Below are 19,230 nucleotides of genomic sequence, written 5' to 3'. Positions count from 1 at the left end.
TTGCTCCTATTTGGGAATAGATAATGTCCCAAGCTTCAGATTTTTTCATGCTATTTTTCAGCGTATTTTTAACATTAACTTCAATATTTTAGAAATATATTTTCAATATTTTGTGTGCTATTTTGTTTTCTACTTCTTGTCATTAGCATTTCATTATCAAATATAACATAGTCCTATCCATCTCCTAACCTGAAGGAAGGGAATAATTTCCCAAACACAAATAATTCTCATTACTAAGGTACAATTAACTAATCAATATCAAGTTAAAAATGGCTACTAGAATATTATTACACTCTAGGATATAAAATAGCCATTTTGCCTTTAGGGAGCTTTTGTATCACCAAACAGTCTTATGTGCATGGAATATCAGCTGTTGACAGCATATATGATGGACATTTTGACATACTGGTTGTGAAAACTTGAATTCCCCCTTTGAATTGTTAGTGTAAAGTAGGTGAGAACATAGTAGAGTTTGGGGGTCAAAACAGTGGATAGGAAAAGAAACCTATGTAAAATTACAATGTATTTGCTCAAACTCCCTTCTTTATTCATATATCCCCACTTTGAATTAGAAGGAAAACTCTCTTACCTTCTATGTGTCCTCTTATTAGTTGAAATAATCTACTCATGAGTTAAAACATGCCTGAACCAGCATATTGAAAATAAAATGGAAAAAGAAGGGTTGGCTAGATGAGAAATTTTGAAAGAAAAATGATGAGCTTGATGATTGCCTTGATATGAGAGATGAAATGAAAATAACTTGAAGGTCTCAATCCTAGGTGACTGGTAACTTAAAAAATGTGAAGCCTAAGTTTCCTACTTTAAAATTTATTTTTAATTAATTAATTACTCATTTTGTAAATTTTGTCAATTTATGTCAACAAAATGTAATTTGGAACAAAACTCAGATTTGAAAGAATACTAGGGGCCGAAAAAGAGATACAGAGAATTTTATTTCTTTTTTTTAAAACATTTATTAATATTTATTTTTTTTGAAAAGTTAACATGAAAAGTCCCCTTCACCACCCCCCCCCGACTTCCCTCTCCCCCCTATGGCAGATGTGTATTTCCACTGGTTTTAACATGTGTTCAAGACCTACTTCCAAATTGTTGATAGTTGCATTTGTCTGGTAGTTTCGAGTCTACATCCCCAATCATGTCTGAGAGAATTTTCTTGAAAAGCAATTGATCCTTTATTTGATAATTTAATTAAATACTTTCTAGGACACTTTTCTTCCTTTGTGTTTATTCTTATTGTATGTCCAAGACATTTCAAAAGGTAGTGATAAAACGTTGTGAACAATATAGCTTTATATAACAAAGGAAATATTGAGGAGAAAATGATCCTAAAAGAAATTTTGCAATGAGATCCAGGTAAGACACATGCTCTTAAGAGGATTTATATATGAATTTGGAAGGTCACCAGAATAGATCTAAAGGGAAACAGATTCATGGAATTGTATCAGTGATACCAATGGATCAATCATATTTGGGCTTCAGCATTTCTATACTGCATGTATTATGTGTGAGAATGATAGTGGCACATAAAAAAGATGAATTACGAGAGCACTTAGAACTCACGAAATTCACACTGAAGAAACATGTAGTAGAACATTCATTTTTAGAGGTACTAAGGAACCAATTTTCTTAAGTTCTCTTAAATGAGGGAAAGATTCCAAAAGAATGGAAATTTGAGATTATATAAATGTAACAATGGCATACATATATGCACATATATATCTTTAATGGCATTGCATATAATGTAATGCTACTCTCTATAAATTGCTTTTTCAGGGGGGGAATGAATAAAACATCACCTACATCTGATACAATTGTGGGAATTTGAGGAAGATAATCAGACTCAGCTTCCTATTTCATTACACCCTCACCTTTCTTTTGGACCCATTGATGGAAAAACAGCTAAAACTAATTTTTTACCTATTCCAGCTGCTCTGGTGGGTAGGAGATAGAGTTCATGTGTACCTTTTCAAACCTCAAAAGGCATAATACAAGGTTTCATGTGAGTGGAAGTTATATTATACAAGGACTGAGGAAAATAGAAGATTTAAGATTCTGAATACACAATGAGCTGATTCTAAATAGAAATAAGTAACACTACTAGACAAACCAATTTTTAAAAGTGTTTCCAACAGACACATGAAGAATTTTTTAATTAAATCTGATGTTGCCAATTTTTACATGGCCCTGAACCTAAGGATTATTTTTATCTTCCTTTATTAATTTTTTTTACTCAGGGGCAGCTGGGTAGGTCAGTGGATTGAGAGCCAGGCCTAGAGACAGGAGGTCCTAGGTTCAAATCTGGCCTCAGACACTTCCCAGCTGTGTGACCCTGGGCAAGTTACTTGACCCCCATTGCCTACCCTTGCCACTCTTCCACCTATAAGTCAATGCACAGAAGTTAGGGGTTTAAAATAAAAAAAAAATTAAAAAAAATTTTTTTTACTCTACAGCCCTAATTTATAGACCTCTGATGTAGAGGATGAAAGTATGGAACCTGGGTATAAAACAGTAACTGATTTCAATATTGTAAAGGATCTAGATTCCCAAGAGGAACGAAAGAGTTCTAACCTGATGATCTAAGGCTTCAGGTAAATCTCTCAAAGATCAACTTATTAAAGATTTGGTGTCTGGACAGAAGCCAAAAAGATCCATTTGCTACAGAAAGTCAAAATGAAAGTAAGCAAAGGTAGAAAGAATGAATTATCATCCCCTGCCAGGAGGAGAAAATAGGGGCAGCAGAGATGTATGGCACAATTGAAAATAATGGTCATGGGGAAGTTACTAGTAAAAGGAAAATATAAAATAGCCACAGGGAGAAGTAAGGTTCAACCTTACTCTTTTCTTATCCAATTTTTGATAGTCATACAAATTATATAGATTCCTTGGGAGACATTCACCTACCACAAAAATGGGGTTTCTCTCACTTAGAGATGGTTTTTTAAATCTACTCTTTGTCTTTTATTATGAGTTCAAGTGCTTATAAGTGAAACTAGAGTATATCATGGGAGAAATTTCCAATGCTGGATTCCCAAATTCTACAAAGAGAAATTAAACCTTGATATATAAGAGGTGCCCAAAGTATAATTGTAACCTTCATCTTAGCAGAAAAAGATTATGTTCATAGGAATATATTTAGCTGCTATGAATCCAGATCTTAATACTTGAATGTGGATGATAATTTATATTATTTTCTTCTTAGGATTTGTAGAATTAATATTTGTTGCTCAAGCATATTGAAATGTAGACTATCACTTAAGTATAATGGCATATATTGTTAAAATGGCACCAAAATACTTGAAACTTAATCATTAAAAAGAACTCTAATGGTATTAACTCATTTAATTTTTATGAACACTAAATAAGACAGTGCATCAAAAAAGAAACCAATTTGCTCTAGTTAAAATACCTAGTAAGAAGAAATTTGAAGCTAGATCTTATATTTCTTGGTGAAGTGATCTTTTGACTAACTTTCCAATGACTTTTTTGTTATATATCAAAGATTAAATATGTGGCAGGAATAGTTATAATAATAAAATGCAACTTCAGGTAAAGGCAGTGTGGAGGAAAGAAAAAAAGACTAGCAAAGAAATCTATGGTATGTACATTTAGAATAACAAATATAATATTTAGAAACAGTAGTAGCACTAAAAAATGAGATTCTGTGAATTTGAAATTTATATAGTTTATGACCCTCGATTAAAACATCATGAATTCAAACACACACACTCACAAATAGGAAAAGGTGTAGTGTTACTTAGTAAAAAGGTTGCAATTTAAAGAATAGAAACTTAATACAGGGAAGGGAATAACCAAATGACTACCACTTAGATTTGAATCTCCTACTCCCAGTTTAGAAGCGTTCATGAAAATATTTTGCCAATAGAGACATAAGAACACTACACTCTGATGGGTAAAAGCTAGCCAAGGGGAAAACAAACAAGACTCTAAGAGATTACCATAATGGAAGCCTCAGAGTTTTCAACAGGAAGAAATATCAGACATATCAAGTGGTCAAGGGAAAAATCAAGAGCATAAGCCTGGAATGATTAATTAGAAAAAGAAGTGGACTCATAGGATCATATGTGGAGGGCTGGAAGTGGTTTTAAAAGACAAGTAGACCAAACTATCTCATTTTTTAAATGAACTACTTGAAGATTTGAATGCTCTAAATGAAAAACAAATACTTTCCATTGCAGCATGACACCTCTGGTTCAGTTCGAGTTTTGCCACAAACTAGAAGAGTGATCAAGACTAAGGGATTTTACTTCCTCAGTTTCCTCTTCTGCAAAATTAAGGCATTGTTATAGATATTCTTTTTTTTTATCATCCTATGAAGCCATGTGTTCCAATGGATTGGAAGATACCTTTTGAAAAACAGCTTTTTATTTTAGGTGTTATGATGACCTATTTTAATAGAGAAGAGAAAGGCTAGAATTAGTTGAAGAGTCAACCATCACTGCATAAACTTTGCCTCATTGGGTCTCAGCTAGTTGACTCAGAGGGACAGCTACCTGGCATAATGGATACAGCACTGAGTTTGGAGTCAGTAAGGCTTATCTTCCTGAATTCAAGTCTAGTCTCTGATATTTACTAGATATGTGACCTTGGATAAATCACTTATCTCTATTTGCCCATTTCTCCTCTGTAAAATGAGCTGGAGAAGGAAACAGCAAATCACTCAAGGATCATTGCCAAGAAAAGCCCAAATGGGGTCATGAAGAGTCAGACATGACCAAAATGATTGAAAAACAGCATGCTTACTATCTCTGGATCATTCAGCAAGTTACAACCTCTGTTTGCCTCAGTTTCCTCATCTGAAAAATTAGGCTCATAAGAGAAAATCCCTTCCAAAGTTTTGTGAGGATAAAATGAGATAATAATTGTAAAACAGTTAGCAACAGCTAAATGCCTGGCACTATGCATACCACATGGATATTATATGACTTAAAAGCCATTAATACATACAATCAGTACTCACTGCCTTATACAGGCTATGAAAGTAAAATTTTCAATTCCCAACAACAGTTGCTGTGGAATACACATGTATTTATGCATGCATATATGTATATATACATGTATAGATATATATGCATAGATAAAATATTTATAAACATGCATATAGGAATATATAATCTCTCCAAATGAAATACTTTCCATAAGACATATTTATATATGACTTTTCTTTTTTCTCCTTTTATTCTGTTGTAATAGCTGATATGTAATACTGATTCTTACTTTATTCCTGAAAACATTATTTTGCCAAGATTTTATTGCATTTAGTGATTATCGGCTTTCTTCAAACCCTCTTTATTTGATTTAAACTTTGTTATAGTTTCATTCAACTTACACTTGTTATACTTCTGAATTTTTTTGAATTTGGATTTTCTTCTGCCATTTTACAAATTCTTGCTTTGTTCTACAATTTTAAAAAATAGCAGTATCAGTGATTCATTGTACATCTCAGCCTTATAATTGAAAATAAACTATAAAACTGACCAAAACAGTTCCCATCATGTAGATGTTCTTACCATTTGAAAGCCAGATATCAGTCTGTAAACCCATTGGATTTCTCCCTCAGTATTTTACTCATGTCTTACTGTTTACCCCAAGTGAGGAAGTTGTAATTTGCCACAGCAACTTAGAAAAGTTTATGGACATGGCTTTTCAGGGAGCTTTAATCTTCAAGTTTATGATCCTATAAATTTTGACTTCATATACCAACTGTGGCAGTTCCAAATAAAGGATCTTATAATATTAAATTGGCAACTTATTTGCCAGATTTCAATGGGGCTCTGAGAGTGAGACAAAGAAATGCCAGAGTAGGTGTTTCGATACTATAGCTCCCCTTTTGTGGCCTTTACATATAATCTAGATAATCAATGGGGTGTTAGCTATGGTGTGGCCCTCAGGTAGGACAGGGCCAAAACTAGAGAACAAAGTAAAAGAAGGAAAAATCATGCTGTGAACAGCATAGAGACTTGGACTAAAGTAGCAATATGAAATCTCCCAATCACCTTATCAACTTGTCTTTCATAGATATACATGATTCAGAAAACTGGATTTGCTTTATCCCAGAATGAAGAAATGAAACTACCAAGTTAAATTTAAAAAGCATTTGTTTAAGTACCTACTAAGTGTGAGACCCTGAGCTAAGCACTGGAGAAACAAAGGAAAACTATGAGAACCCTTGTTGTCAAGAAGCTTATTATCTAGTAGACCTAGACAATTGGCAAATGATTATATACAAACAAAACCTATACAAGATAATTTGGAGACAAACTGAGACAAAAAGCACTAATTAGTTTAAGGAAAAAAGGGCATCTTATAGAAGAAAAGATATTAGCTGAGATTTGAAGAAAAAGAAAAGGCAGAGTTGAAAAAGGAGGACATACCAGGCAGAGTAGATAGATTGTGAAAATTGTGATTCCGATAAATTGAATGTCCTCTGTAACACTGTTTAGAATAAAATTTAAGACTGTTCTCATCTATTTCCTTCTTATCACTCATAGTTCTTACTACATTTCTCTTAATTCTGGGAAAAGCAGACCACTTTGCCTAAAGAACTAACTCAACTTTTTGAAGTCCATTGTACTCTTCTAAATGATGCTAAAGAAAAAAAAATAATCCCTGTATCTATATGTGATAAGGTGTTTATTGTTAATAGCACAATCTAAATAAAAACTTTCATTTTCTAGATTTCTTATGACATGAAATATCAACCATTAATAATACATAAATGTTTAGTTTTGTGATCCCTCTCCTGTAACTCTCAGGGTACATAACATTAAAGTGGGATATCCACATGCTAGACCATACGGCTCCATCTTAAACTGAAAAATGTTCATAACAACAATAATAAAACACACCAAAAAACCTAAGCACAATTTCATCACCTCCTTCCACTATATTTGAACATTATATATATTTATGTCTTTTTCTTCTCCCAGGGCTACTACTTTCTCTCTTTATTCCTAATTCTAAATTGTCTCTAGCATTACATTTTTCTTTTATTTTGCCTCAGGATCCAAACATTCCATCATTTCAACATTGTTTTGGAATCTTTTTTCTAGTAACAGTACACTGTGCAAAGAGCATATAACAAATGAGAATGCTGGAATTGAACATATACTGCACCAGTCAGTGTAGTGTCTCTTCTCTCTTTTCTTCTCTCCAGTTTTTTATTACATACCTTTCATAACCCTGTGAAAATGATCCTCTCTTAGCACAACTCACCCCTCTTCCATGTCCTTCTGCTACCAAAATACAATATCCTGTTAGTTATTTGGGCATAATTATGTCTCCTTAATACAGCCTTCAAATATGTATCTGTTCTCATCATGTTCAAATTAAAGCTTTCAATTAAGGAAGAGTGCAATATAGTAGAAAAATAACTGCCTTGAGAAGAGCCAATCACAGGGGATAGGATATATGCATTCTAGTTTGTGATTTTGTTAAATACATGATAAGAAAAGGGATTTAATACTAGGCATCCTGAAGTAGTGATGCAATTGTGACTTATTTCTTAAGATAAAGTAAAAATCCTTAGTAACCATTAACTATATGGTACATATTGTAACTGATCACAATGAATGAATTGTGTGCTCTGGGAGGGTTAACAGGGCATTTAAATTTAGAGCTAGATCAAAATGTAGTGTATCTCAGATATGACATAAATCTGCAATAATGAAAATAAATGTAATATGTAATAATTAAAATGCTACATGTAATATTTAGAAATTGATTTTGTTAAATAATATTAGTAAAAATATCGTGGTCACTATTTATAAAATTAACTTTTAAGTCATGAGGATGATAGTAGCTTTTATCAATTTAATTTAATATTAATATAGTATAAGAAAGAAATAAGGAAGGAAGGAAGTAGAAATTTACTTCCTAGCCTACCACTCTAAAGTGTGATCTGTAGAATTTCAGCTCACTGCCAAACAAGGTTCCTGTCTCCACATGGAAGTCTGGTAGTCTCTTTGCAGCAAGAGTCTTACTAGCCAATGAGGGTATCTTCTGCCTGAGCCACCAACACCGAATAGAGTAGAAGAATCAATCCCAGAAAACTCATGCCAAAGACCTTGATCTTCTCTATGGTCTCATTTTTATAGCCCTTTTCTCCACATTCCTTTCTGTCTCTCTGAGCTGGTTTATCACATCTCAGGAACCAATCAAAGTCTCTTTGATCCAGTTCCATAACCCTTAGTCTGGGTCATGTTCCTAGGACTCTTAACCTGTGACCTCTGTTTGGAGCTCTCCAGCCACCCTAATGGGATGAGTCAGATGAGAAGAAAGTTCTTGACCCTGGGAGGAAGGGGCTTCTTTTACACACATCCATAGCTCATTCTTATCCTTTCTTAAACTTAATCCAGGCTAGATTGCTGTAATATATTCTTACGGTGTATACATTTTGACTAATTGAAATGTCACTGCCCAAGTCCTAAGTGTGTGCTTCTCATTTGAAAAAAAAAATGAGTTAAGTACTATTATTACCTTTTAAAAGTAAAGCATTTTCTAAATCAACAGGAAGAACTATTGTAACATGTATGGACTACAATCCAAAAGCAAGAATAATGAAAATATAATACTATACTTATATAGATACACTCTTCTTTTGTTGTACAAAGTGTCTTTGGAGGAATGTGGCCCCCAGAGAAGCAATATGAGCAAATACACTATTGTGGCCTTAATATCTTTCACTTTCATATAGAAAAATTTTACTATGTTTTTGCTTAGGGAAAACCATACATTTTCCCCTTATTTGAGCCCTTTTTGGTCCACATAGTTCTTCTGGGAAGTTTTTTTTCTCTAATTCTCAGATAACTAAAGGAAGGTTAAAATCTTTTAGCACATAGAGCCATGCTTCATAGAGTACTGAGAAAGGCTTATGCTCTTTCAGTGGCAGTTTCCTTAATTCAGAGTACTGCCAAGATCCTCAGATCTACTCTGGAGCTCTGAGGAGTTTCTTCTCCATTTAAAGTTTTAAATCATAAATATGAAACTAACATACAGCCAAACACTCAAGGAATTCTTCAGTCTGACACAAATCAGATTAAAATGTAATTGTGTCCAAGATAGCAGAATAAAGGCAGAGACTTACCTGAGATGTCTAATGTTCTGCTATAAATAGCTAAAAAAGACTCAACATTAATTCTGGAATGGCAGAATGATGAATGGATGGAGTGAAAAAATTTCCCCACCCAAAACATCAATGTGAAAATGGATATATCCATAGTCTCAAAGGAAAAAAAAATGAATAGCTGTGAGGCTCCAAAAGAATTCCTGGATAGTTTAATAATTAAAATGGGTTTGACAAATATTAGAAATTTTAAAATGTTGTGGTCTCCATTTATAAAAATTAACTCATGTCATGAGACTGTTAATAGCTTTATTAAAACAAAATAGTTATAGGGCAGCTGGGTAGCTCAGTGGAGTGAGAGTCAGGCCTAGAGACAGGAGGTCCTAGGTTCAAACCCGGCCTCAGCCACTTCCCAGCTGTGTGACCCTGGGCAAGTCACTTGACCCCCATTGCCCACCCTTACCAATCTTCCACCTATGAGACAATACACCGAAGTACAAGGGTTTAAAAACAAAAACAAAAAAAAAAAAAAACAACAAAATAGTTATAGTAAGAGACAGAAATGTAGGAAAGAGGTAGAAAATATTGCCTACCTAAAAATACCCTATTTCTGGATTTAAGTGCCTCCAGACCTTGAATGTGAATAGGAATATGAATCTTACCAGCCCACAAAAGTGTCTACAGCTAGATGTTTCAACAACCAAAGAAAGACTCCAAAGAAGCATATCTGCAAAGGGCAGTCTCTCATGCTAAGGATGCAAGAGTCTCACCCAAGTAAGTATCCCTCTTCACCCCTAGTCTCCAATACAGAAAGCCAAATCTTTACTAGAATCCAAACTCTGAATCAGGAAGCCAAAATCTGAAGCCTCAAAAGATGCTGAGCTATCCAAGAGCTCAATCCACCCAGGTACCAAAAGACTGCAAAGAATCTCACCAGAACTCATGGCCAAAAAGCAAAAGACTGCAAAGAAGAACCCCTATGATCCCAAAAGTTTAAGCTTATTTGTAGTTTTCTCCTTCCATCAGCTCCCCTTCTCACATCTCAGGAATCAATCACAGTTTCTCAATTTGCCTAGCACTTCTGGGGGGTTTGGAAATGAGGTGCAGTGCTTGTGGTCTTTTAGATTATGAACTTCCTTTTCTAGTAAAAGGTTCTAAGTATTCATGGCTAAATAACTGTGAAAGGTGGGCAACTCCAAATTATTGATTAAATTAAAATAAACAAAAAGACTTTAAATTCTCTTTCACAAGAGGTAAAATGTTTTCAAAATTTAAAAAAGAGAGGTAGAGGAAATGTTGAGAGAAGTAAAAAGAATGACAAAGTAATTATGAAAAGAAGAGTCAACAGTTTGTAAAGAATCACAAAAAATAAAAGAAAGTAATATCTTATAAAAATATAATAGGCAAAATGAGGAAAAATTACTTATTCACTGAAGAGAAGCACTTCTTAAAAGGAATAATAAAGCAGAAATGGCCAAATAGTAAAGGAAGTACAAAAGCTCATGAAAGAAAATAACTTAAAAATTAGAATTGCACAAGTGGAAGAGAATGCCTCCATGAGACATCAAGAAACATCAAGAAAAAGTGGAATATATCAACTGGAAAAAAAACTGACTTGAAAAAAATAATTGAGGAGTGATAATATAAGAAATATTGGACTACCTGAAATCTGAAAAAAGGCAAAATGCATTTGAAGAGGGAGAGCATGAAAGAAGAGAGACAGAGAGGGAGACATTTAGAAAGATAAATAAGGAGGAAAAACTAGGAATGAAGGAAATATACAATAATAATAATTATGCATATTAATGGGATAAACTCACCCATAAAAAGAAGTGGATAACAGAGTAGATTAAAAAATAAGCTTACAATAATTTGTTTACAAGAAATATATTACAAGCATAGTCGCATACAGATTAAAGAAGCCAGAGTAGAATCTGTTATGCTTCAGCTTCATTAAGAAAGTAAAGGAAAAAGAAGAGGAAGCAATCATGATTTCAGAGAAAATAATGCAAAAATAAATATAATTGAAATATGTGGTGAAGTGAAAATTTGCTAAAATATACCATGGAAAGTAAATTAATATCAATACTAAACATATATGCATGAAATGGTAAAGCATACAAATTCTTAGAGGAAAAGTGGAATAAGTTACAGGAAGAAATAGACAATGTTACTATATTGGTGAGGACTTTTGACTTTCACCACTCAGAATTAGATAAATCAAATCAAAAATAAATAATTTTCTGAAGAAAATTGAATGAGAACAGAAAAAAATACAGCATTTTTCTCAGTTGTTGAGGATTACTCCACCAGTTTGGCTTCACTCATGGAACTCCTAATTTGTGGTTTTCTAAATTAATATACCCTGAAGGAGTCTGAATTGATGATTGAACCATACAATTTTTCATTTTATTTCCTACATGAACTTTCCTCTAATGTAAGCACTATGTTTCTTGTTTCACCACATGAAAAAATATATTGTTATGATAACATACATACAACCTTTATCATATCACTTGCCTTTTGGGAAATGGAGGATGGATTGGAGGGAGAGAAAGAATATTAAATGAAAAATGTCAGAAATCATTATTAAAATTATATTTACATATAATCTAAAGAAAACTAAATAAAGAGGAAAAAATAAATAAAAATGCAGTGATGGGGATTTCCATTTACATTTTATGCCACTGCTTGAGTCAGCTATAGAGCTACCTAGAATCTTATTCTAGTACATAGATGTGATTTCCTTAACCTTGCAACAAGTATATCCTCTGTGTTTTCCATTTAGTCTTCCTATAAAATTTAACCTTTGAAAGACTGCAAATTAACTGTCATCATCTATGATTACTCTCTAGTTACATGAATAAAAAGATCCATCGCCACCAATATTCTGCTCTCTCTCCCTCTTTCTCAGGCCCATAAAAATTCATCCAATGGGTTTTGATACTTATTGTGTTGGCCTGTATCTTAGCTAACCCCCAAAACTTTCTTTGGCTCTTTATTTAAAGGTTTCCTAATGCTTTTCTATTTACTAGATGTTAAATCCAGTTGGCCTTTTGGGGATATTTTGTTATCTCACCTTTTCTAATGATGGCAACCTGATATTCTTCTCTTGAGGCCATAGTTAGATTCTCATTGTTCTTCTGTGATTCTCCATTTCTCCCAGGTTATTTTCCTTTACCTATTCAAAACGTTTTTCCTTATATACCACTTCCCTACTCAAGCTTGTTTGATCTGATGTATAGAGGATTAATAAGGTGTTGATACATTTCTTTAGATTTCTCTACCCATCTCTTTAGGATCAGGTCCCATTACCCTAAAAAGAGGGAGTTTGCGGGATCCTAAGACACATTTTTTAAATCCTTACTTTCCATCTTAGAATCACTACAGGGTTCTAAGGCAGAATAGAGGTAAGGGCTAGGCAATGGGGCTAAAGTGACTTGCCCAGGATCACACAGCTAGGAATTGTCTGAGGCAAGATATGAAACTACAGACCTCCCTTTTCTAGACATGGCTTCCAATCCCCTGAGCCACCCAGCTGCACCCTAAGACACATTTTTAAAAAGAACCTCTAGGATGGCAGAGCAGATGAACCACTCAGTCAAGTTTTCTCAACATTCCCCTTCAAAGATCTTTAAAATAATACTGAAATCTGGATTTGAGGAGCCAATAATAGTTCAGGGTGAGATATTCTTCCAGCATAAGAACTTATAAGGTTAGAAGGTGAAATTAGTGATATGAGAGTAAAGTCAGACCCAAAGCACATATGGATGTAATTCATTGTTGGGACTAGCTTGTGGTGACAGGAGCAAAATCTTCAGAGTTCTCAAGACATAGATGGTAAAGTAATTGGTAAAAAGGGATTATGGGGAACCCTTAAGTTAGCACTTGATGGAGGACTAGAACTTATTTGGCAATTCCATTATATATCTATATCTATATCATATATATATTTATATATATATATATCTCCATTATTATTATAATTATATATTATTTCCATTATTCACATATTATTCCACATATCCAATATTCCACTATCCATTAATCCATTATATATATATATATCCCCTTTCTGGGTCATATTCTCAGGGCCGAGAGAGGAGCACTTTCAGTCAAGATGGAACAGGAATTTTGAGGAGCAGTATTAGTTCTGGTCCCAAGGAAACCTTAGGAACAATGGTGATTGTAATCCCAGGGAGCAAAGGACCTTTCCTGAGTAAAGGCCTGAGTATAGAGAAGAGAAACAGGGACCACACCTCTCTTCAGATCACACTATTTTAGAAGCATTGAAAACTTCTGAACTAGCTGTGAAAATAGCAGTGTAAAAGTAGCTTGAAGGTTGAGAGAGATCCCCTAATCCCCAAACACCTCAATCCTGGGAATAAAGCCCAAATTTAAGATAATTTATATTTAGCTAAACCAAGAAGTGGGGCAGAAAAAATGAGCAAATTACAAAAAAAAGAAACTGATCATAAAAATCTATTGTTTTCAGTGAAGATTAAGAAACAGACTGATAAGAAAATAATGAAGTCAAAACAGCTATAAGCAAAGGCTCAAAGGAAAATGAGAGTTGGATATAAGCCAAAAAAATTCTACAAGAGCTTAAAATTATTTTTAAAGTCATATATGTGGTATAGAAGAAAAGTTCATTCAAGAAATAAGAATGAAAGCAGAAACTTGTGAAAAAAAAAGTTTGGTAATAGCACCTGAAAACTCAAAGTTAGCCAAATGGGAAAAGTACCACAAAAGCTTACCAAAGAAAACAAAAATTAGATTTCTTCAAGTGATAGAAGAAAATGAAACTATTTCTTACTTAAAATGAATTACAACCAAAACTTTTCCCCACTTATAAAGATATACAGTCATGGCATAGTACCATGAAATAAATTATAAAGTAGATCACAACTTTTTAGTTTTTAATACATTGTGGTCACTTGTTAAATATATGAGTAAATAATTAATTAGGCTGATATGTGTTGGTAATTTAGAACCACAAATCAAAAATCAGGGTATCTGATAAATATGGCAGACTGCTAGATAGTCAAATTTCAATAAGTGTAATAGGTATAGTTTAAAAGCTGATTTGTTTGTAAGCATGTTAGGAAAAACCAGCTTCTGCCAGGTTTTCACAGCTTGGCTAAGGACTTGAGGAAGAGGACTTGAACTTGGCATCTCACAACTATTCCAGGGATGTTTTCAGGATGCCAGGAGCCAACACCTTCAGAACTGGTGATCCAAAGTAGCCAGGTAGAGAGTGAAATCTGCAAGCTGTCCACCAGATCACAGGCCACTTCCCTACTCAGTGTTGACTTGAAAGATTGAGGTCTTCTGCCTTTTCAGCCTTCACCACTCTCCAAGATCCTAGAGAATTAGCGACTGCATATTGCACTTCTCCTCTGAACCCCTCATAGCACAGCAGTCTGTCAGTTGCCCAGCACTTCCTCTCTACCCCTTGCATTCCATTCAGAATGTCCATGAATCCTAGCAAAGGCTTTTCCTAACATGCTTACAAACAAATCTGTTTTTAAACTATACCTATTACAGTTGACATAAGGTAAAATTCTTTGCTAGAAGTAAATATGACAATTTGTCATATATAACCATTTCTCTGTCTCTCTCAGAATGATATACTATGAAATATATTTCATAAAGTGAATCTTTGTAATTTCAGGTCAATATTTTTAAATCTAAATGAATATTGTCTTTTCAAGCTATACTTCCTCTTATTCCTCCTTCATTGCCTTATTTTTAAGACTCATAAAATGTTTTCCTCCCCCCCTTTTCCAGATTTGGCAATGTGGAGGATCATTAGAAATTGTAACCTGTTCTCATGTGGGTCATGTGTTTCGCAAGGCAACCCCATATACTTTTCCAGGGGGTACTGGTCATGTCATTAATAAGAATAATAGAAGATTAGCAGAAGTCTGGATGGATGAATTTAAGGATTTCTTCTATATCATATCCCCAGGTAAGCAAATCTGGCTGTTTTGTTACTTTCTGTAGAATGAATTAAATTCCATGCAAATATAATCATTTTCCTTGTTTGATTTATTTCTTTTGGTGGTGATTATTCAAATAGGTGTGTTTGTTATTTGAATTCTCAGAAATCTTACCTTTTTGCAAAGATTTTTATAAGGTGATTTTAAATAATATGAATTTATACCATATAGAAAAATATTATTTGGTTTAAATGTTTCATTTAATTTCCAATATAAACATTTACCTTCCCACCAGAATCACCAATAACAGATGGCCAGAATGTAAAGAATTTTAAAAGCCAGGTTATTAACATGATTCAGTACTATCATGACCTATGGTCACTAAATTATTCTTTGGTCAATTAGCTTTCGTTGATCTAAAATATATCATCAAAAAACATTTTTAGTCATTTGACCCAGGACTTGTTCCTATTTTGTTTTTGCAATATAGAACAACTGTCATAAAAATTGTTTGTTTTTTTTTTCTATTTGACGTTGTTTCTTTAAAATAAAAAGAGCCAACAAGATTGATCATTAGTGAAGTTTTTGATGAAAGAGGAAAATTCAAATAAATTCTCACATGTAGATCCAACTTTATTGTACTTAGAGAAAAATTAAGGACAAGTTGTATATAAAAGTGTAATTAGAAGACATTCTTCTTTTTTTCTCACAAATTTCATAACTCTTCTGTGTCAGAAAGATGCTGCCAGAAATACTATTTTATGAATAGATCTATTTTTCCCTTCAAGAGATACCCATCCCAGATGTTCACACATTATATTTTATCAACATTTTAGAAAATCTGCAGAAAAATAGTGACATTTATGTAACCTTTTCATTTTCAATTCATATGACTTCTTAAATTAAAAAACTTAATGGTAGTAGAAATGCATAATAGCAAATATAAAGAATAGTAGAGAGGTTCCAGGTTAAGATGGCGGCAGAGTAAGAAGCAACTCTTAACCTCTCCTGACCGAAACACACAAAACTCAAGGGGACATAAAAACAAGTCCAGAGGAATGTAGGAACCCCACAACAGGGCACAGCGTTGAAGCTACGTGGAATTGGGGCATTTCCATGCTATAAAGGGGTGAAACAGCTCTCACTAAATCGCGGACTGAGCAACCACCCCACCCCCACCACCTCCACACACACCACCTATAGCGCCGAATCCAGCTAAAAAGAAATAGAGCAAGTTTGGGGCACCCATCAAGTCATTGGCAGCTCCAGGGCATGTTCCTGAGAGCAGCAAGATTTAGGACCCCAAAAAGCTAAAGAAAGCACACAAACTCTGAGCGTGAGAGCAGGGCTCAGAGAGCGGATGCAGGTCTCAGAGTACTGGCTCAGAGCACAGGCACTGGCGGAGGCGTGGGTGGAGGCAGACACAGCCACGAGCTAAAGCTCTGAAACCCTGAGTGGGGAACTAGTGCAGACTGGTATACGACGGTGGAAGCAGTGCCCTGAGACTTGTAAAGAAACCTCTGGCAGAGGATTAAGCAAGGGGGTCACCAGGGGGCTTGACCTTGGAAAAAACCATAACTCAGACCTCAGGAGCCAAAAGACTGCGGACAGAACCTGAGCGCGAGGATAAACCTGAGAAGCTGCTGGGCTAATGATGGCTACCCAGTCTCAGGAAGTTCAGAAGAGAAAGATTAACAACAAGAAAAAAGAAGTCTTTAACACTTGACAACTTTTACACAGAGAAAATCCAGACAACCAAGCAAACAGAGGAGGAGAACAAACAAGCATCCAAACCCTCCTCAAATAAGGAAAACTCCTCACAAGCTATGGAAGAGTTCAAAACTGAGATTTTGAGGAAAATGGAAGAGATCTGGCAAGAAAATAACAGTTTAAAAGGTAGAATCTTGCAATTGGAAAGTGAGGCTCAGAAACCAAATGAACTGATAAGCCAATTGAACACCAGAAATGACCAGATTGAAAAGGAATACCAGAAGATTATAGCCGAAAACCAGAAGATTATAGCCGAAAACCAGAAGATTATAGCTGAAAACCAAAAGAGCATAGCAAAAAACCGAAAGATTATAGCTGAAAACCAATCCCTAAAGGCTAGAATTGAGCAATTAGAAGCTAATGATCTCTCAAGACAACAAGAACAAATAAAACAAAGTCAAAAGACTGAAAAAATAGAAGGAAACATGAAATATCCCAATGAGAGAGTGACAGACCAAGAAAACCAGTCTAGAAGAGACAATTTGAGAATAATTGGTCTTCCAGAAAAACCAGAAATTAATAGAAACCTGGACTCCATACTAACAGAAATAATTCAGCAAAATTGCCCTGAAGTCCTACAACAAGAGGGCAATATAGACATTGAAAGGATCCATAGAACACCTGGGACATTCGACCCAGATAAGAAAACGCCCAGAAATATAATTGCCAAATTCAAGCTTTTCCAAGCAAAAGAAAAAATCTTACAAGAAGCCAGAAAGAGACAATTCAAATATCAAGAAGCACCAATCAGGATCACACAGGATCTGGCAGCCTCCACGCTAAAAGATCACAAGACTTGGAATACGATATTCAGAAAGGCAAGAGAGCTGGGCCTGCAACCACGGATCAACAACCCATCAAAATTGACTATATATTTCCAGGGGAAAGTATGGGCATTCAACAAAATTGAAGAATTCCAGGTATTTGCACAGAAAAGACCAGGGCTAAATGGAAAGTTTGATATCCAACCACAAAAATCGAGAGAAACATGAAAAGGTAATTAAGATACAGAGGGGAAAGAAAGAAAACTTATAATTTTTAAATTTGCCTTTTTAAGGGCCTCAGTGAGATCTAATTATATGTATTCCTATGTAGAGAAATGTTATGTATAATTCTCTGTAATGAACTCTATTCACTATTATAATAATCAGAAGAATAATTCGCAGGGTGAGGGTGGAACACTAAATAATCTAAGATGACATGGGGGATGGGAAAGAGGGGGTGAATAGTAGGGGACACCAAGAGAAACTTGAGTGAATAACAAAAATAGGATTACAGACAAAGAGGGCATGGGAAGGAGAGGGGACAAATACTATTATAAGAAGGAGAGGAAGAGAGGATTAAGAGGCAATAATCAAACCTTAATCACACTGTAATCAAACCGGAGAGGGAAGAGTAGCTATACTATCCATTGGGACATAAAACTCTTATCTAATGCTTCTGAGAAAGTCAGAAGGGATAAACCAAGGGGAGCAGGGGAGTGGGGAGGTCAAAAAAAGGGAGGGGAGAAGGAGGGGGAGGGAATTCATAAGGCCTTTAAAAACAAAAAAAGGGGAAAAATAAGGGAAAGGGTAGAAAGGGAAGTTAATCAAGGGAGGGGATAAGGGATAGCGGCTCAATAGCAAATCACTGGTTTAAAAGGAAATAGTATAAGAAAAAGGGGCTAGGAATAGGGGAGGATACGAAAATGTCAGCAAATGTACAACTGATGATTATAACTCTGAATGTGAATGGGATGAACTCGCTCATAAAACGGAAGCAAATAGCAGAGAGGATTAGAAACCAAAATCCTACCATATGTTGTCTACAAGAAACACATATGAGGCGGGTGGACATACACAAGTTTAAGGTTAAGGCCTTGAGCAAAATCTTTTAGGAGTCAAATGAGAAAAAGAAGGCAGGAGTGACTATTATGATTTCTGACAAAGCCAAAGTAAAAATAGATATGATTAAAAAAGACAGGGAAGGTCATTACATCCTGATTAAAGGCAGTATAAACAATGAGGAAATAACACTGCTCAATATGTATGCACCAAGTGGCATACCATCCAAATTCATAAAGGAGAAACTGGCAGAGCTCAAGAAGGAAATAGATAGTAAAACCATAATAGTGGGAGATCTAAATATTCCTCTTTCAGATCTAGATAAATCAAACTGAAAAATGAATAAGAAAGAGATAAGAGAGGTGAATGAAGTCCTAGAAAAATTAGATCTAATTGATATGTGGAGAAAAATAAATAGGGATAAAAAGGAATACACCTTCTTTTCAGCTGCACATGGCACATTCACAAAGATTGACCATGTTATAGGGCATAGAATCATTGCAAACAAATGCAAAAGAGCAGAAATAATAAATGTAACCTTCTCAGATCATAATGCAATAAATATAATAATTAGTAAGGGCACCTGGACAGG

General features: G+C 34.6%; 1 protein-coding gene across 2 annotated transcripts in view; it reads left to right on the top strand.

The window, feature by feature from the left end:
• The window catches only part of GALNT13 (polypeptide N-acetylgalactosaminyltransferase 13), a 717,275-nt gene that overhangs the window by 430,465 nt on the left and 267,580 nt on the right, over nucleotides 1-19,230 (top strand). For both annotated transcript variants that reach the window (XM_044666584.1, XM_044666582.1), the window contains exon 7: nucleotides 14,894-15,074. In XM_044666584.1, the coding sequence (XP_044522519.1) occupies nucleotides 14,894-15,074 (181 nt within the window). The remainder of the gene's footprint in view (nucleotides 1-14,893; nucleotides 15,075-19,230) is intronic.

The sequence above is a fragment of the Gracilinanus agilis genome, chromosome 3, assembly GCF_016433145.1.
Source record: "Gracilinanus agilis isolate LMUSP501 chromosome 3, AgileGrace, whole genome shotgun sequence".
NCBI lineage: Eukaryota > Metazoa > Chordata > Mammalia > Didelphimorphia > Didelphidae > Gracilinanus > Gracilinanus agilis.
Note: the sequence above shows the minus strand (reverse complement) of the source record. Positions and strands in the feature narration are given on the sequence as shown.